Source organism: Lepisma saccharinum, chromosome 22 (genome assembly GCF_977018435.1).
Source record: "Lepisma saccharinum chromosome 22, izLepSacc3.1, whole genome shotgun sequence".
Lineage (NCBI taxonomy): Eukaryota > Metazoa > Arthropoda > Insecta > Zygentoma > Lepismatidae > Lepisma > Lepisma saccharinum.
In genome coordinates this window covers 56,508,351-56,533,532 of record NC_139250.1, presented here as the reverse complement: position 1 = coordinate 56,533,532, position 25,182 = coordinate 56,508,351, and the positions used below count along the sequence as shown (strand labels likewise).

The 25,182-nt window shown below is 44.5% G+C and overlaps 3 protein-coding genes and 1 non-coding gene across 4 annotated transcripts; 3 read left to right on the top strand and 1 right to left on the bottom strand.

The window, feature by feature from the left end:
• The first annotated feature begins 9,763 nt into the window (after window positions 1-9,763).
• Window positions 9,764-11,872, top strand: LOC146004883 (uncharacterized). Its single transcript, XM_083143909.1, has one exon. The coding sequence runs from the start codon at window positions 9,764-9,766 to the stop codon at window positions 11,870-11,872; it is 2,109 nt and encodes a 702-aa protein (XP_083000035.1).
• Window positions 11,873-14,433: 2,561 nt separating this feature from the next.
• Window positions 14,434-15,768, top strand: LOC146004881 (uncharacterized protein F54H12.2-like). Its single transcript, XM_083143908.1, has one exon. It carries the CDS (start codon window positions 14,434-14,436, stop codon window positions 15,766-15,768), a length of 1,335 nt encoding a protein of 444 aa, XP_083000034.1.
• A 2,101-nt stretch (window positions 15,769-17,869) lies between these two features.
• Window positions 17,870-18,604, bottom strand: LOC146004880 (baculoviral IAP repeat-containing protein 7-B-like). The gene has a single exon (XM_083143907.1). The coding sequence runs from the start codon at window positions 18,602-18,604 to the stop codon at window positions 17,870-17,872; it is 735 nt and encodes a 244-aa protein (XP_083000033.1).
• Window positions 18,605-23,134: 4,530 nt separating this feature from the next.
• Window positions 23,135-23,207, top strand: TRNAK-UUU (transfer RNA lysine (anticodon UUU)). The gene has a single exon. It is a non-coding gene; the product is annotated as a tRNA-Lys (tRNA).
• The last annotated feature ends 1,975 nt before the right edge of the window (window positions 23,208-25,182 follow it).

The following is a 25,182-nucleotide window of genomic DNA, read 5'->3' as shown; positions in this document are numbered from 1 at the left end:
ATCGAGCACAAGGCTTAGAAGGTAACGAACGATTAATTCTCGAACCTGTTTCGCTACATCTTGCCCTGTGCTTGCTAATATTAGTTGTAGATATTAATTTTTTGCAAGTAACACATTCGATCAAACTGGTGGATTCCATTATGCTTTCTCAGATCACGCAAATCAAAAAAAAAAAAAAATCCAGGTATGTTATTTTATATGGAATTTCTCGGGGTGATTACAAAAACTCAAAAATTCAATCTATACTGTGAATACAATTTTCAAGTATGTTATTATATATAGAATTTCTTGGGGTGATTACAAAACTCAAAAAAAAAAATTCAATCTGTACTGTGAATAGAATTTCAGGTATGTTATTTTATATAGAATTTCTTGGGGGAATACAAAAACAGATCGTCGCGAGCATCGTGTGGCCCACGGCGAAGGCTTACCTGGCGTTCGTAGAAAGGCACGCAACGCAATTCGATCTGGGGAGGAAGCTCGATCTGTCCGCCCCACAGCTGGCTAGTTTCAAGAGCGATTGCATCAACGCTCTAGCTTGGCGTCACGTTTTCGAGAAGGTTTTCGGAAAGGATCCGGCCAGGTACCTGCGAACGATTTTTCCGAATACCGTCTGCGACAGCCACGTTCTGAACGAATTTACGTGGACGACCCAGCATCGTTTCCACATGCATTACTTTCTCGGCTGGGGTCTGATCTATCGATTCTGCTGCATCATCCCGACGTTTTTCATCATACACTGCAACATCAATTACCTGGTGCTGCATTATACGGTTCTGGAAAACAAGTTGAACGTCCTGAAAAATTTGTACCAGGACGTGACCGAAACTGACGCGTTCAAAACTCAATTTCTACGCCTCCTGAGGACAGAAAAAAGAATATCGACCCAGTACAAAACCTTCGAACGTACAATCCTGCCGGATAATTTTCGTTTCCACCAGATCGTTGAGGGTTGTGGCAGCGAGCAGCACAACGTGTGGTCTTGGGCCACGTACATCGATTCTCTCAACCTGGACGCAAGCAAAGAACGCTACTTCCCCAAAAAGGATTCCGCGTTCGTTCGGGAGCGCATCGAGCGCGTGAACTGGGTAAAGATCCCCTCGCCGTGGGTCGACGTCGTGCGAACGCTCTTTTCTTATTTTCACATGAAAGATGATGATCGCAATTTCGGAGCCAGGCGATTATTTGGAATCGAGGCAAACAGCAACAATACCGTTAAAGCTGTCGTTTCCCCGAAGTTGGGATTCAGCTTGATCCTCGACCAGATATACCAGCAGGAGAACGAAGCGTGCTGCTTGCTCCATTTCGTCCCGGGCAACAACATTCGCATCGAATTCTCCTGCTGCGACGTACCGGACTCGTGCTGCGAATTTTGCCATACGATGTGTTTCTTGCAGACGTTGAGCAACACAACCCCACGACGCTCATTTCTTCGGATTTGAAAGTTATACTCGTAGGCACCGAACCTTCCTCGCTGCAACCCACCACGAACAATTACAGAGTGTGCCAAAAAATGCCGCGCCTGGTTTAGATCGTCGTCCGACGTCGATGCTGCAAATTTGCAATTAATTCATCATCCTAGTGGATTAGTTTTGGATTTGCGCCAGCCCGACAAAATCGTTTTGAATCCTTTCTTGATAGAAGCCTTAACGTCCCGAGACCAACGACGAAATTGAGATGACGAGCATCGCCAGCACGACGGACACCGCATCTTCGACCACGAGTCCCTCTAACAATTCGAGCACGAAGACTCTCGCAAACCTCGGTGTCGGTGCGACAAATAAATTTCCACACTGGTCCGAGCACACCCTTCCGCGCATACGAAAACATTTCGGCAAGCGCGTGTACAATTTGTATTTCATCTCGACGGTACTGCAGAACGACGATCCTGTCGATAAGGCGCCTCCGATTAAATTAACACTACACACTACGATCGGTGCCCAATGTAAGTTAGTTCGGTGCGCAAAAAAAAAAAAATAATAATAACTCATGAAACTCTCTACAGAGGCATATGGCTTTGATAGCCATGACCATTATAGAACTTTGTGTTGGGCACCACGCGCACACCCCCCACTCTCTCTATGGCTGGGGATATTAATTTTTTCTATTTTTTTTGAGGGCCTTAACAAAAATAATAATTTTGATTATCACACACACACACACACACACACACACACACACACACACACACACACACCGCAGAAGATCACACACATGAGTTTCTTTTTTTAAAAAAAACATCGTAGCAGATTACGCTGAGAGCACAAGGTCGTAGTAGATTACACTGAGGGACCTTTTACAGTAAGAGGAGACAGACTTATAGGAAAATGTCGTAAGTCATTTCAAAAATGTAGGTCAAAGATCGAGTTAGCATAAGAGCAAACATTTGCAGGAGGTAAAAAAAATAGCTTAAAAAGGGATGCCAAAGCTTCTTCTGTCCACTTTTCTCTCATTGTAGGTTAGTTTAGTCCGTAAAACGTCGTAAAATAAAAAGTAGGTCAAAAGGCGAGGTAGCATAAGAGCAAGATTTGCAGGAGGTAAAAAAAAGCTTAAAAAGTGATGCCAGAGCTTTTTCTATCCATTTTTCTCTCATTGTAGGTTAGTTTAGTGCGTAAAACGTCGTAAAATAAAAAGTAGGTCAAAGGGTAGCTCCAGAACGTACGGTTCCACCTACTCTCTAAGTAGGTCAAAGCGCGTAGAGGCTCTCGTGTAGTTTAGCACGTAATAAATGAATAGGTTAAGTTATATCACGTAAGATCGTGGCATTCGTACCAAGTGTGAGGTGGGAAAAAAGGGAAATTTCGCTAAAACATCGCTAAGCGCTAAAACATCGACAAAAAATTGTCAATATATGTCAAAAAGTGGTATTCAATTGATAAAAAAAGAGGCTACAAAAGAGCTCGTACCAAGTGTGGCTTTGAAACAATACACTTGCACTACCGTAGCATATTTTCTACAACTACTAAGACGCCACTCCGTTCCAGTACGTGTCCATTTCAGTCTTAAAGTGTTTACTTACATCAAGCATGGTGGTAACTTCTAAGCGACCGACGGTTCCTGGCAGCATGCGGATTAATCCCCTTCCATTTGACCTGCAGTAATATTAATACATTTAAGGAAATCTCAATAATAATTCCCTACTTTATAGATTTTTACTAATGGCTATGAAGCAAAGAGCATACATATAATGGTTTTGATAATAAACAGATTAACACAAAGATAATGTATACACAAGAAGAAATGGTCATATCTTTAATTTCCCTCGTAAAGGTTAAAGCTAAACTCCTCCCCAGTGATTTACACTATGCCATGAAAGCGTATAGGCTGTGTCGAGATAGGCCCTCACACTTTGTTCATCACGGCCTGAGATGGTGGTGATTTGATCAGCACCATGCCCCTGACCGTCTTTACCCCTCAGAGTCTACTCCAGCTACCCACTTTATACGACGCTGGGTGGGCCGTGGAGCCGCTTGAACTGGTGGAAAAGATACCGGTTCTCCCCGCCGGAGATCGAACCGGGTCTCTCGCACGGTAGCCAGACGCCTCTAACGACTGAGCTACCGCGTCTAAAATTTCACTAATAACTGAGTAATATTTACTGAAAACATCCTTAATCAGAGCACATAGTATATAATAACGTTTCAATAGACATGAAACACACACACACACACACACACAAACACACACACATACACACACACACACACACACACACACACACAGACACACACACACACACACACGTGTGAACGTGGTCTTATAAGGACCGAGTGATTGTGTATATGTTGTTGGAACCACCACAAGTTGATAAATTAGCTTAATCAAATTCATTTTAAAATGTCGGTAACATGCATATGATTACAAATACTACAGTGTTTTTGAAAATTTTCATTTATACAGTTTTGCTCACGAGAAAAATTGTTACTATTCTTGTTGGAAACCTGTCTAATTTACGTGTTGTAATTTTAACACAATTGCATCCGTTTTGGGTACCAATCAATATTGCATATCCCGTCCTACCAATCACAATTCTTGTAGGCCACATGATTTCTTCCTGTGTGTAAACAGCTACGTGCAAAACCGAATCGGGCAAAAAGTTATGCAACACAACAGAAGGCGCCAATTGAGAGCACGTAGCTTGGATTTGAAGTGTCTGTCTCGGTACAGCGAATTATAAGGGGGGACTAGTATTTCTCTCGGCTCGGTGGAGAAAGGGGTTAACTGCTGTGCAGCCTCGCAGCTGGGTTGAGGAAGGGGTAACTGCTGCGCAGTCAGTGGCGTATTTAAGGATTTTTAGCCCCACTGTGGAATTTAGGGAAAAGGACAAATTTGCCCTAATGCTGAGTTTTAAATTTTAGTTTCCATGTGTTGGTTGAGGTTTTCGCAAATTAATGCAGGCTTGTGCGGCCTATTATGTGAAACGTAGCGACACGCAATAAGCAAAAACCGACAAACTATACGTATTCTTAGGAAGTGAACCTTCAGTAATCAATTTAACTTTTGGAATCTATGCGTCTGGGCAAGCTGAATGTGTCGCTTGTCGCTTGCGTCGCTCAAACTGGCCAGTTTTATCAGTAACGTGCATCTTGTAGTTTCGTTATATTTTACGCTCATGAGCGTTGAATGTTTGGTTTAGATTGAAGGAGCCCGTCATGCTTGTTGTTTGTCACCTGAGGTTTGTCGCTTCGATCTTAAATCTCTATGAAAGGGTTAAGGGGGAACTGTGACTGAAGGAGCATTGGGCTTTCACAGCGACGAGAGTCATGGATAGCCTTAGTCTTATAGACTAAAGCATTTATCGCGCTTCCACTAACAACAGAAGCAGGCGTTACGATGCACAACATTGCGAAAATAGCCAGTTGGAGTGACACGCAAGGGGCAGACGATATTTGCAGCTTCTCGTGCAGCATCAGTTCGAAACGTTTCATTGATTTCTGTGGAGTGTCGCCTGTCACGTTACACTTCAGTCTGAATGCTCCTCAAACGGCAGGCGACTAGGGACACAGGGTTTCATACCGAAAGAACAAGCGACAGTAGACCAATCAATCTAAAGCAAAACATTCACCGCACATGCGCGAAGAAGAACACGAGGTGCCATGATACACGGTATGGACAAAACGAGCCAGTCACAGTGACACTTGCAGTTTGTCGTTTCGCTTCTGCTCGAAAGGTTAAATTCCGTACTGATTGGTTCGCTTCCAACAGACATGTGTCGCCAGGTGACAAGCAACACGGAGAATTCAACAGAAGCGACAAGCGACACTAGCCCAGTCAGTCTAAAGCAAAAACATTAACCGTACACGATCGAACAAGAGCACGAGGCTACACGATGTACGGTGTTGATAAACGGAACAGTCACAATGACACGCAAGCTACAAGTGAAACTTGCAAATTGGCATGTCTCTTCTGTATGAAAGAGTGAATTGATTATTGAGAGTTCGTTTCCAAGCGACACGTGCCCCTTGTCGCGTGTTGCTTGTTGTTTGTAGTTTATAGCTTCAGTGAGAAATCTCCCCAAACTTTAACATTCACTTCCAACAACAGACGGAGACAATACGATAATTAACAGCCAAATTCGAGCGACACGCGAGCGACAAGCCACATTTCAAGTTTAATTTTAGTTTTCCTTTATTAAATGGCGAGGTTTAGCCTGCGGCTCTTCTACCATCTAACCCCGCTGTTCTTGTCCTGTTGCATTCGTACGAGAGGTTGCATTTATTTCTGAATGCAGGTTTCGAAGTTAAGTGTGTCCCCTACCACTTTCCTCTGAAAGTTACATTACTTATTATTCTATTGAAGTCACCTCGGGTGAGAAAGAGAATGCTCACACAAAGCCAGTCTTGGCAGATCATTTGCAAAGACACTCTTTACCTTTGAAATTATATTTTCTGTGCACACTCAGAGTGGGCTATAATCTACTGAAGCGGCTCTCAAAAATTATTCGTTTCAACTAGGTTTTCACTTTTGTCTACGTTTGGAAGCTTAATTGTTCATATCCTATTGCTCTGGGCGAGAACAGAATTTGGAGACTACGCTTAACAAAATTTTAATTCCGTTGGAATTATTTGCTTAGGGGAGGATGGGGACGCTTCATATAGCTTTTCCTTACAGACTATGTCTTCAAACAAAGTGAACGAAGGAACAAGTCATTTATTTAATTCCCTTGCAAAATGGTCATGGTGTTATTTTAACAGAAAAAATATCTTAGTATAAGAATGTGTAAGTCTTAATGGAAGTTTCAGTAGTTGTATCATGGTCTATAAAAGTTGTTTACCTTGAAATTATGCAAATGAGGGTAGGTATTTAATAATTGAAGGTTACCGAGTGTTGTAGGCGATATGACGCAACGTGGGTGAAGGGTGTGGGAGTAAATGATAGCGTAGGAGATTGTAGGTAGATGGAAGAGATGGGGGAGAGGTGTAGTAGGGGTTCGAAGCCCGTACTAGGAGTCTAATGTTGTATCGACTGAGTCATGCTGTCGTGAAATGTTAGTATGTGTAATGGTAGGGGTGCGAATCGAAGGTGAGCAGGTTGTGGAGAGGAGGGATGTGGTAAGAGTGGTATAAAAGTTAAAGTAAAAGAGCGGGAGTGTGTTATTACGCAAAATGAGCGACGTGGCAGGGACATCGTGTGGTGCGGAGGTGGCGGGTTGTATGCTGGCTAGTTGCGGTTGCTTTCCGGATGTTTTAGATGAGACGTGCGTGGTGAATACGCTGAAGGGCTATACAGCGATGTATAGGGTAATGTGTGGTGGTTGTTTCCAAGGGTATGCAAATCAATTGGGTCATGAATGCTTGACGTACCATTCCGATTTTTGCTCGGGAGAGTATGAGAAAGAAAATTGTCTGACGTGTTTGGAGCATACGATGGAACGTCTTGGAAGTTATTTTCGCGATCGTGATAATACGCCTCATCTATTTGATTACTATCAGCGCACCCATCCGGAGATTGTAGGGCAAGAGGGTAAACGTAAATTTTACGTTGTTCTGCAGAATATCTGCGTGAAAAGTGACGTGATGCGGGAGTTGGGAGATTGTATCAGACTGAACGAATGGGTCCGTGGTTTCTCGAGGTGAGTAAGTATAATAAGGAAAAGGGAAGTATGTGTGTGTTTCAAGGTGAGTAAGTATAAAATGTCGTTGTGGGTGTCCTTGTGAGGTAGTTTCAAAATGTAAGTATATGATCGATCAAAGTGAACTGGGTGTGGTACGGAATATTAGAGATGTTTCAAGGTGAGTATGTATAAAATGTCGTTGTGGTGAAATGTGGGTGTCCTTGTTCAAACAAAGTGAGGTAGTTTGAAAATGCAAGTACGTGATCGATGGAGGTGAACTGGGTGTGGTACGGAATGTTAGGGTGGAGGTAGTCGTCGTTGTCTCAAGGTGAACAGGTACAAAAAGGAAGGATGTGATGGGAGAAGCTTAGTGTGTATGGAATGCAGAAACGTGTGTGTTTTTCCGAGGTCGCCAAGTACTACGAGGTGCCAAGAGTAATGTTAGCGTCGGATCGTTGTCGTTTCCGTGATCGTGTTTTGAGTTTGGAGAAGGAGTTGAGTCCTTTGTTGTTGCGTCGGTTGGGGTTGTGTGAAGGTGAGTTGACGTCATGGATGGGTAGAGAATATATACGTACAGTTGTGTCGGGGAAACGTTTATATTTGTTCGACTGTTGTGTTGGTAAGGTGGTTTGATTGGTGACGACAATGTTTGCACCACACGGTAGTTATTTGAGTGCGTGTGATTATTTACTCGACCAGTACGAGAGACTAGGAACGACTGGAAGTGTGGATAGGAAACGTTTGATACTGCAGGAGGTGATTCGATTAATGGGTGAAGGGGAACCTTGTAGCAAATTGGGTGTATTGGAACGTCTGAGAGTGGACGTTGCCGGTGGAAATCAAGATGGTGCAGGTACATCATCGCGATCGAGGTTGAGGCAGGTGGAAGACGAAGAAGGTGCGGGAGAAGAGGAAACAAACCGTCGTGTTGAGGTGCCGTACAATAAATATGTGAATTTGAAAGAGGTGGGCGTTCGTCGTATAAAAAAATACAACGCGGAATGTACAACAATGACGTTTAGTTTTAATGGACCGGATGGAACAGATGCGTTACAATGGGTGCACCAAGGTTTGGACCATGTGGTGTCACATATCGTCGGACAGTATAAAGCAACAGATAAGATTGGTATTGTGTTGCGAAATGTAACAGACGAAAGTATCAAACCTGTTGGTTTATCGTTACGTCGAATGAGTCAAATGCATCCTGATATATTATGGGATGTGGTTGCTCGAGTGCTCCAATCAAATACTACGTTTCTATCTACGGATCTGATGGAGATGGAGGTGTCGGTGATCGATATGCCTGTAGGATATGGAAGAAAATATACAAGTAGGGGTGTGTTATCGAAGGAACGTTATGTACAGTTGAAAAGGAGTGTGGTGACGGTGAAGAGTACAAAGGCGAGTGGTTCCAAGGATGCGAAGATATGTCTTGCAAAGGCGTTGGTGATCGGCATAATGTATGCAAATAAAGAAAGCGATCCTGAATATTTTCGTCAACATAAGCAGATGTTCATCAATGGCGATGGTCGATTGACGGAATGTGCATTGGATTTATGTCGACAAGCAGATGTAGATCTGGAGGAAACAGGAGGGGGTCTTATTCAGTTGGCTGCGTTCCAGCGTTATTTTCGTAACGAATACAAAATATTTGTGTTTAACAGTTTGGAACAGCCAGAAGTTGTGTTTGCACAAAACGTTCCCGATGCCAAAAAGTCAATTTACCTTCTTTTGAATCAGGACACAAACCATTACGATGTGATTGTAAATCCTGTGGGTGCATTTACAATTCCGTATTTTTGCGAAAAATGCTATCTATTCGCACGGAACGAAAGGCATGTTTGTAAGAGTATGTGTCCTCAGTGTCGGTCAGAACCTGTGTGCGAAAAGGAACGTACCGTGAGTTGTGCTAGATGTAACAGAAACTTTAACAGTGACATTTGTTATGCAAAACACTTGACGACACGTTACGGTAAGGGAACGGTTTGTAGTCAGATCAGAAGTTGTGTTGGTTGTTTCCAACTATTAGACGAAACGCATCCGTACACGGGAAAACACAGATGTGGCTACAGATATTGTAAAACGTGTAAGGAACAAAAAGAATTCAACCACCTGTGTTACATGGAAAGACATCAAGGACGGGGAGAAGGAAACGCGTTGAAACGGTACCTGTTTGTATTTTACGATTTCGAAGCTACACAATGTACGCCGTTTGTTGGTCGTCCATCAACGTATATCCATGAACCGTGTTTGTGTGTGGTCCAGCAGGTGTGTAGGTTTTGTATGGACGACGGTGACATGCAAAAGAATTGTAACGTGTGTGGAATAAGACAGCATTGTTTCGAGGAGGATCCAGTAAAGGAGTTTATGGATTACGTATGTATCGAACGGCCATATTTCAAAAAGATTGTTCTAGTCGCCCACAATTTTAAAGCATATGATGGGATGTTTGTGTTGTGTGAGTTGTTGAAACGCGACGTGGAACCACCGGAGGTTATAATGGATGGGACAAAGATAATGTACATGAGTATAGGCAAAAAGGTGTGTTTTCTGGATTCGCTAAACTATTTGCAAATGCCGTTGTCAAATTTTTCGAAAACCTTTGGACTACAAGAGACAAAAGGATTCTACCCACACTTTTTCAACACAAAAGCAAATCGGAATTACAGAGGTCCATTTCCACATCATCGTTATTTCGATCCAGACCATATGTCCTCGAAACAACGGGAGAAATTTTACCAGTGGTATGAGCAAGAAGCCGATAGGTGTGTACTGTACGACAACGCATACGAGTGTCGAAAATATTGTATTCAGGATGTGACCGTGTTACGTCTTGGTGTGTTGAAATTCAGACAACATTTTCTGGACATAGCGGGAGTGGATATTCTGGTAGAATGTTTCACGATTGCATCTGCCTGTTCCTTGACGTACAGACGTCATTTTCTTCCTCCGAGTACAGTGGGAATAATTCCCAACGATGGTTACAGACAGCTCGGTAACCAATCGAAAAATGCTATAAAATGGCTTATGTTTGTGGAGAAAACAGAACACGTGGAATTACAGTATGCAGGGAAAGAAAGGGAGCACAAAGTTGTGAACGGTATTCCTGTGGATGGATACGACGCAGACTCCAAGACCATCTATCAGTATCATGGGTGTTACTTTCACGGTTGTCCTAATTGTTTCAAGGAAAGAAACAGTCCGGTATCGAAGAAGATACAGTCCGATCCAGCGGACACGATGGGAGCACGATATGAGCGAACCCAGAGAATATCGGATCTATTTCGTAAGTTGGGCTATACAGTAGTCGAAATGTGGGAGTGTGAGTTTCTCCAGATATTAAAAGATCGTCCTACACTGAGTAGCGAGTTGGAAGAACACCCCACGTTCCAATGTCTACCGTTGAGAGTGCGGGATGCTCTATATGGAGGTCGTGTGGAAGTGTTCAAAATGTACTCATCGACGTCAGGTTCCGAGGAGAAGATAAAATATTTCGACATTACATCCTTGTATCCTACGGTAAATAAATTCGCCAAGGCCCCGGTAGGTCATCCGGAGGTGTTATTCGGTGAGAATATACCCACTACGGAGGATATGTTGGAGATGGATGGGATTGTGAAAGTACGGGTACTACCACCGAAACGATTGTACATTCCTGTGTTACCGTTGAGGACCGGTGGAAAACTGTTGTTTCCTTTGTGTCGTACATGTGCAGTATTGTGCGATCAGTTAGAAGAAAAAAAAGATGGTTGTCAGCATACGGATGAGGAGCGAGCTATTGTGGGAACGTGGGTGTTGGATGAAGTTCGTGTTGCTGTGGAAAAAGGGTACAAGATTCTGAACGTGTACGAGGTGTGGAAGTACAAAGTAAGTGTTTACGATCCTCGAACCCAGACTGGCGGTTTGTTCGCTCAATACGTGGACACGTTCCTTCAGATCAAACAGGAGAGTAGCGGTTGGCCTACATGGTGTACGGATGAGAAAAAGAAAGACGAGTATCTTCTACGTTATCGTGAACACGAAGGGATCGAACTTCGAAAGGAAAAAGTGGAAAAAAATCCTGGTTTACGTGCAGTGGCGAAACTATGTTTGAATTCACTGTGGGGTAAATTTTGTGAAAATCCAAACAAACCCCAAACGACCATAATCAAACAACCACGAGATTTGTTTGAAAAATTAAGTGAACCGGGTATCGAAGTAAAACAGCTGTTGTTTGTGAACGACGATACAGTTTTTGTAAACTGGACGTACCTGGATGAATGTACACCCACCAACAAAAAGGGTAACGTGGCCATAGGAGCGTACACGACCACATTTGCCAGACTGCGTCTATATAAGTTGTTGGACGCTTTACAGGAGGATATTTTGTATTGCGACACGGATAGTGTTATATTCAGGGAGACAGACACGAACCGAGGTAAATTACGTTTGGGAGATTATCTCGGTGATTTGACAGACGAGTTGGCGGAATTTGGTGAGGGATCCTACATTCGTGAATTTGTAGCTGGTGGACCGAAGAATTACGCATTAAGTGTATGGTCGCCGGAGAAACAAAAGGAATGTCGAGTGGTGAAAGTGAAAGGAATAACATTGGACTATGGTACGAGTATGACAATTGATTTCGATGTTATCAAGGAATTTGTTATGACACTTGAGGAAAAAAGACAGATTACAGTACGATATCCGAAAAAAATCGCCAGAAAACGTCCGTTTATTCTGGTAAGCGAACCGCAGGAGAAAACGTACCGGGTTGTGAACACAAAAAGACGCTTGAAAAATGACACTTTCGACACACTACCATATGGGTACCAAGATTGAGAACATAAATGAAGACGCGTGTGGGACCACCAGATTAGTAGATGCGATGGCACTGAGATGGAAACAACCGTTTCGTTGTATCGTTGCCGGACCGAGTGGTTGCGGAAAATCAACATTTGTAACCAATTTGCTGCGTAACCGCAAGGACACGATCGAAGGAGATTTTACAAACATTCTGTGGTGTACAGGGTCAAATTTTCATCCGCCGGATATAAAGGGTGTGGAACACTATAACGGAATACCTGACTACAATGTGATCACAAGTCAAAGTCCGTGTCTGGTGATCCTGGATGATATGATGACGGAAGCGTACAACGATAACGTGGTGTCAGATTTGTTTACGAAAATGTCGCATCACAATTGCGTGAGTGTGTTACTTCTAACGCAAAATATATTCCCCAAAGGTTCAAAAGCACGTGATATAGCCTTGAACGCTAACTACATGGTTATATTTAAGAATCCCAGAGACCACTTGCAAATATCAACGTTGGCACGTCAAATCTACCCGGGGATGTGGAGAAACTTTGAAAAACTATTTAAGGAATGTACGCGAGTGCCGTACAGTTATTGTTTGCTGGACTTCACTCAGGACACACCCGAACCGCTCCGTGTACGATCGGAATTGTTTACACAGTCCGAGGACGACAAGAAAAACGGTATTAGTTACTGTGTGGTGCACGTTCCAGATGCTGATCGATGCCTGACCTTCGACCACGATGAGCAAATTTATTCGCTCAAATAGAAGCCTGTTCCAAACACTTCGTTCGGCGCCACCTAGACTTCGAAGAGCTATTTTAAAGGAAGCCGATCCAAAACTGGTGAATACGTTATCCGAGTGCTGTCTGAACGTATTGAACAACAACGTTCCAATCACAAAGGCGACAAAACGTAAACTTGCAAAGTACAAAAACGTGTTACGAAAATTAGCAACAAAGAGCGTACCGTTACAACAGAGAAAACGTCTTCTCGTACAGAAGGGTGGGTTTCTTCCCGTTCTTTTAGGTAGCGTCATTAGTGGTTTACTGGGTACATTGTTGAATCGGTGAGCGGCGGTATAGAAAAATGCATTACAAAAAATTGATTCTGATGTCCCCGGAGCAGTTTGAAAAAATCAAAGGGAACGCAGCCAACGTTGAATTAACGGGTTTAGATCAGGAAATGCATCGTATATTATATTCCAAAAACTTGGACGATCACGAAAAATGGTCATTGTATCGTCAGACACTGGACAAGTACCTACGTGTGGTACGTAGGAAACAGGAGCCTTTGACCATACCGGTACTCACGACGACGACGTCGACGACGCCACCCGAGAAGGTTGGAAACGTAAATAAAGAAGGTGCTACAATATTTAGCGGATTGCCGTGGGTAGAACGTCGTCTGGTGAAAGAGGAAGGTGTGCCAACAGCGGGAGAAGAAGAAGAAGAGGACGACGAGGACGACGACGACGACATCGACGGAGGCGAGGAGGGTAAAAAGAAGAAGAAATCACCGAGACGTACTCCTATCAAATCCCGACTACGAAGTGCACGTGGCACAGCGAGCAGAAAACGGTCGAGACACGTAGCATGGGAACCGTTACGGATGTAAACAAGATCCTGGGTGCAGCGTATTATTCACCGGAGAAGGGAGAATCGTTCACCACTGCAGACAAGTTGTGGAAGGCCGTAGACAAGAGGATACCGAAGAAGCAGGTCCAGGAATGGTTGATGGAGCAGGACACGTACACGTTGCATAGACCCAAACGTGTAAAGTACCCGAGAGTAAACTACAGTGCACTATTACCCACTCACCAGATATTCGTTCGAAACTATCGAAATAGAATTTCGAAACGATAAGAACGAGATTATACCGTTTCACGGGAACAGCTCGCCGTCGATGGTGTTACTGGAATTCCGTAAACGTCCACGTCGTCGACTATACGATTGATAAATAAATAGACGTGCATCATTCGATCCCCAGACAGTTGGATACGAACCCCGATCATGACCAATACCATCGTCGATTACTACATTCGGCAGGCGCAAACAGGTCGTGGAATCGGACCGTATTACCAGGGGCGGAGATATCAACGCGGACATTGGATCCTAGGGTCGTTTTTTCCTTGGTTGTTTCGAGCCGTGAAACCACTTGTGATGTCCGGAGCCAAGACAATAGGACGTGAGGCGTTACGTACCGGAGCGAATATATTAGCGGATGTGGCTACGTCGGACGGAGCAGCTGTACGAGACATTGTGCGGAAACGTCTACACGAAAGCAAGACAAACCTGCTGACAAAAGCCGAAGCTAAATTAAAAAACATGACCGGTTCCGGTATAAATGCTCGGAAACGAAAACGTGTTGGTCAGTCGAAAGTCGGGTGCAAACGTGTGCGTGTCAGTACAGCAGGTAACGAGCGTCGTCGTCGGCGTAAGGCACCCAAAGTAATAAAGAAGAAAAAGAAGACAACCACCCGTAGCACCAAAAAGAAGAAGGTCACCACAGTAACCCAGCGTCAGCGTCGTCGTCGCCAACACGGACATAAGGATATATTTTCGCCGTCGTAATCACCTAGAGACAGAATGGAAGGTGTTGCATCGTCACTGGATATTTTCGAGGAGCCGTGTATTCAAACAGGCATTGTGGATAATTACATAGAGATTTGTCACCCTATAGCCTCGATAGAAAATCAAAATGTTGTAGAATTTGTGAGTCAAGGAACGGACGAGTCCTACAGAGATCTGGCTACGACCAAACTATACTTAGACCTGATAATGACAAAACTGGACGGTACCCTATTGAAATACAACGACCTTACGACAAAACAGTGGGGAGTTGTGAACAATCTGGCACATTCGCTCTTCTGTCAGTGCTCCGTTTATCTGAACGACAAACTGGTTACCTTTTCGAGCACCAACTACCACTACAAGGCTTTTCTGGAGACGGTAATCGGCTACGGCGAGGATGCGGCGAAAACTCACCTCACATCCAGATGTTTCTACAAGGACACAAAAAATGAAGCGAATGCTGCTACAAACGAGGGTTTTGCAAAAAGACGAGAGTTGTTTCAGTGGGCAGATTCCTCCGCCACGGAGAGCACGGAACTCCAGAACCATGTGGAACTTAGCACCAACCTGCATGCGGATTTTTTCAAGCAAGAAAAGTACCTTCTGAACAACGTCGAGTTGAAGGTTGTGCTCACCAAGGCGAAAAACGAATTCATCATGTGGGGAGACACCCCAAACGCACCGGTGACAATAAAGATCAAGCGAGCAACGCTACACATCCCACATTTCAAACTACACCCAACCTACCTGCTGGCACACAGTAGAGCGCTAGAGAAGAGTAACGCAAAATATTTTTTCAAACGATCCGAGTTGAAAACCTTCACCGTTCCGGCCGGAGGAAAATCCCTGACACTAAACAACATCACCAACGGAACAATTCCAACCTTTCTGATATTCACAATGGTTCCAAACAACGCCTTCGTGGGGAGCGGAGACACGAACCCGTTTTACTTGACACCCGAATCCTTGAACTACTTTGCATTGTACCTCAAGGACCAGCTGGTACAGACGGCGCCCCTGGAACCGAACTTTACATCCGGAAACTATGGAGGCATCACACGAGCATACGATACACTCTTCACAGGAACAAATATTTATCATGCAGACAAAGGGCACATGATCACCAGAGAAATGTTTACCAACGGTTACTTCATGTTATGTTACCAGTTGACACCCGATCAATGCGATGACCCGTCATGCAGAAGTTTACCAGATAAAGGGGAGGTACGCATCGAAGCGAGATTCAATTCACCCTTGACACGGTCCATGACGTGTTTGATATACCTCCTCTATAATACTTCGGTGGAGGTCTCAAAAGAGAGGGGCGTCATTTACAACTACTCCGGATGAACACGTACGACATCCACAACGTACTCTCTGGAGATGCTGTGACCGGAGACGTTTTCCACGGTGTTTACCCGAGTGATATTCTCGCCGACGTGGTAGTTACAAAAAAACCAGCAGCCCTCGTTGCTAACACTCATCCGTCCACCAAAAACGGAGAACATTGGGTCGCCGTGTACATCGACAAGGAAGGGTACGGCAAATATTTCGACTCCTACGGAAACATTCCTATTCAGCCAGCCTTTGCCCGGTTCATGAATCGAAACTGCATATCGTGGGAGTACAATCCACGTCAGTATCAAGATTTGTTCAGTACCGTCTGCGGTCACTATTGCTGCATATACCTACGCCACGAATGCATGCGAGTTCCCAAACGACCCTTTCACGTACACTTCACAAACGACCATGTCCGAAACGATCACATCGCGATTCAAATGTTTGGTGCGTATTTTTCGCATCCTCCTTCCACCACTACTCCCACCCCGACTAGCTGTACCACTAACCCTAATATACAATGTGTGCAATCATGTTGTAGACTCATCGATCGTTTCTCTTGTTCCTGTTGTTGCAGACATTAAGAAAGCGAAGGAGGTGACTGTCACTGCTCACCTGGAGATCATATTCCTGGACGACGACGACGACGACGACGACGACACCAAAGGCGGCGCCAGCGGCGACGACGACAAACACCTCACAACAGCGACCATTCGACATAAGAAGAAGAAGAAGAAGACAAAGAACAAAAAGCAGCAGCAGAAGAAGAAGAAAACGCATCGCGGACGTCGATAATGGAAACGACGACGACGACGACGACGTTCCCGACTGACACCACGATCACCAACTCCACCAGCGGACATTTGATTTGCCTACGGCAATCTTTAGAATACCTGTCACCAACTAAAATTATAATTCTAGGGTACGAACTTGGCGGCGGCGACGGCGATACCAATGGACTAGAGAAGTGTTTCCCGGCGGTGCTGCTACGTTTCTCAGAACGAGATGTGCCCCTCTGTTGGAATATCTTCCGGGACCTGCTGCTCAATATCAACTGGAACCAAATAATAACATTTTTCCAAACAGGTGACGGTTACACAAGAGTACTCCGCGACGGCGACGACCACGTGATGGTCGTCCATACAGACTATTTATTTTCAGAACGCATTCTTGTGTTTCTAGTGGGCGACGGCCAACGACTTTGCTTGACACAAGATGAACTGAAACGATTTCTACGAGCACGACGCACGCTGGCAGCCTACATGTGTTACTACGAGGGGTTACACCCACAGGCTGCTGCGTACATGCGATACTGTGTCGCAAAACATAACGTCCGTGATGATGTGTCCCACCCACTCGTATGTCCTCGGATCGACCTTCTCAGTGCTGGGCTACTGCGCATCATTCGTGCGCACGTGGCCTCCTGTCTTCAAACATAAATACCCAAAGTGAAATACCCATCCGACCAGTTGTTTTTGGGATCCTGTGGCCGTCGCTCCTACTGCTCGAAAGACCACCCTCGTCACCCACTACTACTACGACTACTACTACTACTACTACTAGCATCATCAACAATGGCCGCCGCCGTCGACCCCCGAGCAATTGTCTTCACCGTGGACGACGCCTTCGAGGTTTCCGTTGTTGGCGAAAGGGATGACACTAGGATCGTGTTCCGGAAGGATGGTTCCCGAATCAGTCTCGGCACGGACAAATATACAGAATTAACCAAATCAATGGGACTTCTTACAGACATTTTCCACGATCGTCGCCTAGATTGCAGCAAACGACGTATCGTGAAATGTGTACTTACACCCGACTTCAGCATCATCATTCAGGATTGTGCTCGCAACTTCACGGTAACCCTCCAGGATGGTGGCGAGATCCTGCTGCTGGACGCCCGACAATGGGAGACCTTCATGCACATGTATCACCCTATATTGAAGACCTACTACCGACACTGGCACGCCCAATGAAACCGGAGACTACCAGAACTACTACTACTACTACTAACGACACTATATGTATTCTCTAGTATATGAAGCTTGTACGTACTAACACTACAAACAAAGAAAAAAATAAATAGTTTAATACACATTTATTACGTTTTTTCATTTCACATGTATATTTTTTGTAGAACCGCAATACGTGCACGACACAGAACGCAACAATCCGTGGTCTTCACAGCACAAGATGCACACACCAGAAAATGACCACACGGTAGGTAAGCTATCTGTCTCTTATGCACATAACAGATGACACAGTGTTGATTGTCCTCCATGTTCACATTCACCGCAGGGGCGACAACGACCGTTGTGGCGTCGTCGTCGTCCGCCTTTTTCTCCTCTTCTCCATCCACGTCCGAGGAATCGACTGCTGCTGCTGCTCCCGATGCTGCTGCTCCAAAGATACCTTTGTAGAGTTTTGTAGCTGGAGGTTGCTCCGCGTCGGCGACGGCGCCGTCGACGACAGTGGACGTCGCAGCCGCAGACAGACCGTCTGCGATCATCAGACGAAGGTAGATGCACTGAGGGTACCATTTTCTGTGTTCTATCCATGGATTTTCGCCCCGCTGCCATTGGTACAGACGTAGTCCACAGTAGTAGCATCGAACCACGTCCCCGAATCCACTGTAGAAGAATCCGGCGTCCGCCATTTCCTCCGGTCGAATGGTTATCGACTCGGGCCAAAGTGGACTGTATGTCGACAGGCGACCCTGGTAATCGGCGTAGGTCGGAAACATCGGGTATCTCCTGTTGATGCACACGGAATTTGGATCGGCACTTCCCAGCCTACGTTGCAGTTCGGTACCCAGCGGAGACGTGGAGACAGCGGCGACGGCGGCGTCCATACCATACACTCTCGTGAAACTCACTACCACCACTACTATTACTACTGCTGATGCTACTAACCCAGCACGTCCTCCTCCTCGAAAACGGTCGTTTGGAAACGAAGGGGGCCCCCCGCACAATACCAGGCATGGCCGCAGGCCATGCTTGGCCTTGTCACACACACACACACACACACACACACACACATACACCGGGTTTATGTCCTATTGTTGACGAAACATATATATCTATCTACCCGATAGATTACTACTACTACTACTACTACAGTCTACTCTGATCAACCAAGTCCGAGCGGCGGGATTCGAACCCTCCTCCTCTAGGCTAATCGGGAATCGAACTATCTTCTTCACAACACGTCATATGGACCCACCTTACGCTATAGTGTGCTTCTCGGTCAACCAAGTCCGAGCGGCGGCGACGGGATTCGAACCCTCCTCCTCCTCCTCTAGGCTAATCGGGAATCGAACCATATTCTTTTTATGTCTCCACAGAGTATCGAACCCGTCGCCGCCGGCGGGACCTCTTTTAGGCAACACAATGCGTCATCTGGATCCACCTTACGCTATAGTGTGCTTCTCGAATCCAAGCGGCGGCGGCGGCGGCGGCGGGATTCGAACCCTCCTCTAGGCTAATCGGGAATCGAACCATATTCTTTTTATGTCTCCACAGAGTATCGAACCCGTCGCCGCCGGCGGGACCTCTTTTAGGCAACACAATGCGTCATCTGGATCCATCTTACGCTATAGTGTGCTTCTCGGTCAACCAAATCCAAACGGCGGGATTCGAACCCTCTAGGTTAATCGGGAATCGAACCATTTTCTTCTTCTTATGTCTCCACACAGTATCGAACCCGGGGACCTCTAGGCAACAACACTATATCTTATCCACCGTCGCTATTCTGTCTCCCACGGTCGACGATAAATACAAAACATTACATGTAAGGATGCATACCGGACAAGTTAGGTGAGTGGTTTACGTGACAGACTTCGAATTCAAAGGTCGTAGGTTCGAATCCTCGTCCCGACAACCACACACCTAACTTGTTCTGTATTTTCACAACCACTACTACATGTTTGTTCCACTTTTCCTCTCTTTCTTTTTCGCTCACCGCCGCCGCCGCCGCTACTCTCTACTCAATCTGACCCCATAACATATTACGTTACCATATGTAATCGACCGCATAATATATTACCTACACATACTCGAAACCTACATCAAGACAACTTTCAGTAATTCTCCTCTTAGGTACTTTCTCTACCCGATTCCACTCTACAGCTGCTGTTGACCCACAATCACAGGTATTTATTCTCCAAAATATTTTCTTGTTAGCACAATCATACTACAGAACCATCATGGATACACGCTACTCTTCGTCGTCGTCGTCGTCGTCGTCGTCGTCGTCGTCGTCGTCGTCGCAGCTACCAAACACTATCGCTGGTGTAAGTATTCTTTTTCTATCACACAACTTAATTTCATAGGAGAACCCCCGAACAACAACAACAACAAAATCTCGGTCAGTGATTTTTTATTCACCTATTGTTGTGTACAAACACATCATCATAGTACTCGACACCATCAACATTATTCTTATTTCATATCGTACTTAGCCGCAAGATTTTTATCGACACCTACAAAATTTTCTTTACGAAAAAATTTGTACAAATCATAGCTGCTTCGTAGGGTCCAATGGGATTTTACAGGATCTTGTAGCACATTTTGAAAAAAAACATCGATCTCCGGACTTTCCTTCCGCATCTGCTGCATTGTTGTATACAGGGCGATCAAACCTTGTATCTCCTTCTCTATGCGCATGGCATTCGCTTCTAGTATCTGAAGAAATTCGTTCGTGTGCTCCCTCCGCACAATGTATTGCAGATAGTACGACGTCTCGTTACTATCCTTGCTGTCTTGCTCGCAAGGCTCGCCTCGGTGTGTTTTCTTGCAGGGTAGGCAATACTCCCCTGGGAAATTTTGTGATCCTCCTCCTCCTCTTGGTGATGGGCCCTGTGAATACAAAACAAATCACACTACTTCATACATCTCACACACACACACACACACACACACATACTTATGGTGATTTTGTTTTCTGTCCAGGTTCGAACCGTGGACACCTTACAGAGAGATACTATTGAGGTGGACGGACGTGTCATCTGGCAGTCGTCATGCGTATTGGAACGTCGCGCTGACATCATTTATTTACCATTTGCAGCGACTCCTAGTGACGGGGTTCCTCTGAATCTGCCACCACCACTACCTCCCCATTTACAACCTTCAGCGCCCCCACTTTCCCCTCCACAACCTCAATCACAACATCCTCCTCCTCCTCCTCCTCATCTAGCACGCACCTCCACATTCGTCCCGCGGGCTAACATCCCCGCAACCTCTACTATATCTCGATCACCAGTAATGGCATTATATCCAACGGGAATAGCAGCGCATACAGCGGCGATCAAACAAGAGGACCCTTTACCATTGGTGTGCAAACGATCACCAACCTCTCCATAAGGTAAGTAACAAACTGTTTAGACACACACTCACCATACTATATTCCGTACTTTGTTTATTCTTTGGCGAATAAATCTGATGCTAACAGTGACGGGGACGAGGTGCTCGACGAATCTTCCACGGTCACAATTGAATCTTCCTTTTTTTCGTCTTCTCCGTCTTCTTTCGTATTCTCTGAACTTTTCGTCGACACCACTTCTTCTTCTTCTGTCTCCTCTTTTCTTTCTGTCAATGAGGATAACATAGATGTTAATTTCACACGTTTATTCTCACTGCCAGGAAAAAATGAGGAGTACAAACCCTCTTTCGATTGAGCATGTTGGTCAAAAAAACTGCCGAACACACTATATATCGGTAAATATTTATCTTTTTCCACATAATGACACTCAACTAAATTCATATCATCCGGCATGTCCCCCATGAACATATCCCCTATTGTGTGTCTCGGTGTCAGACGACCATGAAACAGACTTAAATAACCCCACACCGCATTCCACCCATACAGAAATTCGTCGTGCGCAGCATCCATAGCTTCCTTTAAGCGCGACATTTTACCCGTATCCAAAATAAAACAATTTTGGAAACCACCCACTCTTCCTATCGTATGCTCACCCACTTTACATCTAACAAACTCCTCCAAAGTAGCATATAGAGTACCTTTCGGCATACTTATATGCTCTAGATCTAATTTCGTCGGATTACCTTTTCTAATTTCATATTGCGTCGTACATTTTTTTAACGACCACACTTCCTTCCCAAAATTCACCCTCTCCCTCTCCATACAAACACACTTTTGCCTGAAATTGTCTTCCGCAGCATGAATGTAGTACGGACCACTTAATTCCCCGGTCCGTAACATCTCGCGAATCACAGACTCATCATCAGTCACGAAACTAAAATGATTATACGCAGGTAATCTATTGTGGAGCATGAACGACTCGCACATACGAACTTTTTCATTTTCCACATTCGTTTCGAACCTACATTTAGCGCTTGGTCCGTAAAACCATTTCGCCATCGAAAACGGATCGGCGTCATCGTGTTTACCCATTGTTATTAACATCTCCCCTTTACCACCAATCTCCACGTCCACACAGAAACGCCAATATAACATGTTGTTCGACATTTTGTTTGACCTAACACAATCAATCGAAACAAACAAACCTTCAATCCAACCTGTAACGATACAAAACATTTATATTATTACCATACTCTAACGTACCACTCGAACCAAACACATTCTCACCCCAATACCACATATTTACCTACTCGCCGTTACTGCTAGAACCTGCTGCGGATGCAAACAAAATCACATCACACATCGACTCTGTACTCTCAATATATACACTTACGCCAAGGACACATTACCCAAACAAGTACCGACAACACCACTTACGTATTCACGGAACGCACTCCCATCTACATCTTATGCTCACAACCTTGACAACATACCACGGACCGGACAACCTTGCCGCACCTCGCACTCACCTTGACATTATCCCTCCGGCGACGACGACAATTCAAACCACTTTTACTAACCCACATTCCCGAGCGTCGCGCAACGCACTACAAAGCTGTACCGACAAACGCCTCCGGCTCCAGACTCGCCGGCCTTGCGAAACAAACATCTCACTCACCTTGTACATGTTCCCCCCACTCTTACACAAACACATTCCCGGCTGTATATACTCTAACACTCATTACCTATTCAGTTCACATTTTACTCGCCTTTCCTTCTCAATAACGAAAACACATTCCAGATTTATAACTCCGTCTTATTTATTCTTCTCTATCACTCGTTTCAGATACCACCTACCATCAGCACGGACCTTACCATCGTCTACACGAATCAGCAGCGTCAAGGAAACCGATGTAGCACATCACCAATAAACTATAACATCTACAGCTTTGTATTTTTCACAACACCTACGTCAACGACACACACACACACACACACACACACACACACACACACACACACACACATGTATGTTTTACTCATACCTTCTAGGAACTCTGTCGCCCGGATAGCTCAGGCGGTAGAGCATTAGGCTTTTAACTTAATGGTCCAGGGTTCGAATCCCTGTTCGGGCGAAAGCTTTTTTTTTTTCAAACAACGTCGTCATCGCTTCTTATGCTCATCTACAAACTCCTACGCTTTCGGATACTTACGTAACCTCACGTACGATTGCGTCATACTCGCCTACACCCTCCCCCATCGTCCAAAGTTAAATATCTACCCTCATTTGCATAATTTCAAGGTAAACAACTTTTATAGACCATGATACAACTACTGTTTCAATTGAATGTTCCTTCAGAAACAGATTCAATATTATTTGTATAGGGCACAAATGTTTGAAACTAATAGGTAGAAATCATAGACGTGCCCACGTTGGAAGGGAGGGGGGCAAGAGAACGTTAGTGTAGGGAAATATTATCACCGTTATTAAACAATATTATGCTCTAATAAAATTAATAATTTTTAAACCGACTGAAGTTCCAATTAATCAAGGGGTGCATGACATCGTATGTAATTGAACTGTACAACTTCGTTCTGGAGCACATTTCTTGTTATTAACAGTTCCACACATTTTTTCGTTACTTGTGTTACTTCTTTCTGTTTAAAGAATAATTTGGTCATAAATTGGAAATAAGTGCCGTCGATTGGGTGCAAAAACAAGGGATGTACGGATTAAATTTTCTTCTTAGACAAGGGTCAAGAAGTAAAGGGTAAACCTGTACCCCCACACCCCCCTAATGGCACTTACTGTAGTAAAAAAATATGTTATGGTAGTTGTTTCTACTCTAATGCACGAAGTAATGTACATGTGTAAATTAGTATCTGAACGAGAGGGAGGGGAAATATGGGAGGGGGTAGAGAGCGTTAATGATATAATGAAAGTTTAAATTCTTCTAATACAGTGATATTCGGCGGGTGAATACACTCACTCTATCTATATGCACTTGTTTCGTTACCATCAATACAATAAATCTGAGATGAAAAGAGGTTCCTCTTTCTCCGATTGAACTTTCTCAAGGCTTTGCGACTCGCAATCAGAGGGTCTTTGCACTCCAATGGATAATTGATTGATTGATTGATTTGGTGCTTTAAGTCCACTTTATGCACAGTAAGGCTAATCGGGACTGGCCCTACAGTTTAAAGTGGGATCCGAACTAATTTGTACCTCGACCGGGTATCGAACCCGGGACCCCTTGATTACAAGGCAAGGACGCTACCACTGCGCCATCGGGGAGGCCTTGTCAATGGATAAACATTATGTGAAGTTTACAGATTTTTTTCTTTCGCGAGTGGACCGAACAAGGAAAAGGTTTACAAATCACACTCTTTGCAACAGTAACCGTTGTACACCTTATCTCTATTTCCACACCTCACACATAACATTTTCTGATACTTTTTTGCGTCAAAGCAAATAGACACCCACTCCCTTCTAACTTCAGAACCTCTCCCCGTAGTGAGGTATGAGCCTCAAAAGCAAGCGTAGAATCGTATGTAGTCACGTCGATAGGCCGTCTCAAACACAGAATAGAATAACCCTTTTTACCACCTTGCTGCCTCGATATCACAAACACTTCACCCTTGCGATACGAAGACAAGGTTAAGCAAGAGAAAGGAATCTTCGAGGCCGAGTTGGGGAAGGATGGTTGTACAAAAATAAACTGATTTTGCGTTAAGGTTTCTTGAAAGGTCGGCTAAAATAACTAGGTCGTCAGCAGAGTCCAAGACTCCAGATGATTTGATGTCCGATTGGTTAAGTGTGCTTTGCTCGTCCGCCTTCCTTACCTGTAAATCGAGTGAAGGATGCGACGTTCCGAAGAGGGTGACATCAGTCCGGCTTCGGCCAGGGTAAAATATGAGATTCTCAGGGCACATAAAACTGACTGATAACTTAGAAGCAAAAAAGGAACAAAAAAAAAAACTTGTTTAACCTACTACGGAAGGTACAATGCACCGTATAATATTAATTTTCATATTGCATTAAATTTATATACAGGATTGTATTTAAAACTGTATCTTTGTTTCTTGGTCTCATATATCTGTATTAAACAA

Excerpts from the sequence above, each read along its gene's own strand:
- LOC146004880 (XM_083143907.1), bottom strand. The coding sequence starts at position 18,604 with ATGGACGCCGCCGTCGCCGCTGTCTCCACGTCTCCGCTGGGTACCGAA.
- LOC146004883 (XM_083143909.1), top strand. The coding sequence starts at position 9,764 with ATGTCCTCGAAACAACGGGAGAAATTTTACCAGTGGTATGAGCAAGAA.
- LOC146004881 (XM_083143908.1), top strand. The coding sequence starts at position 14,434 with ATGGAAGGTGTTGCATCGTCACTGGATATTTTCGAGGAGCCGTGTATT.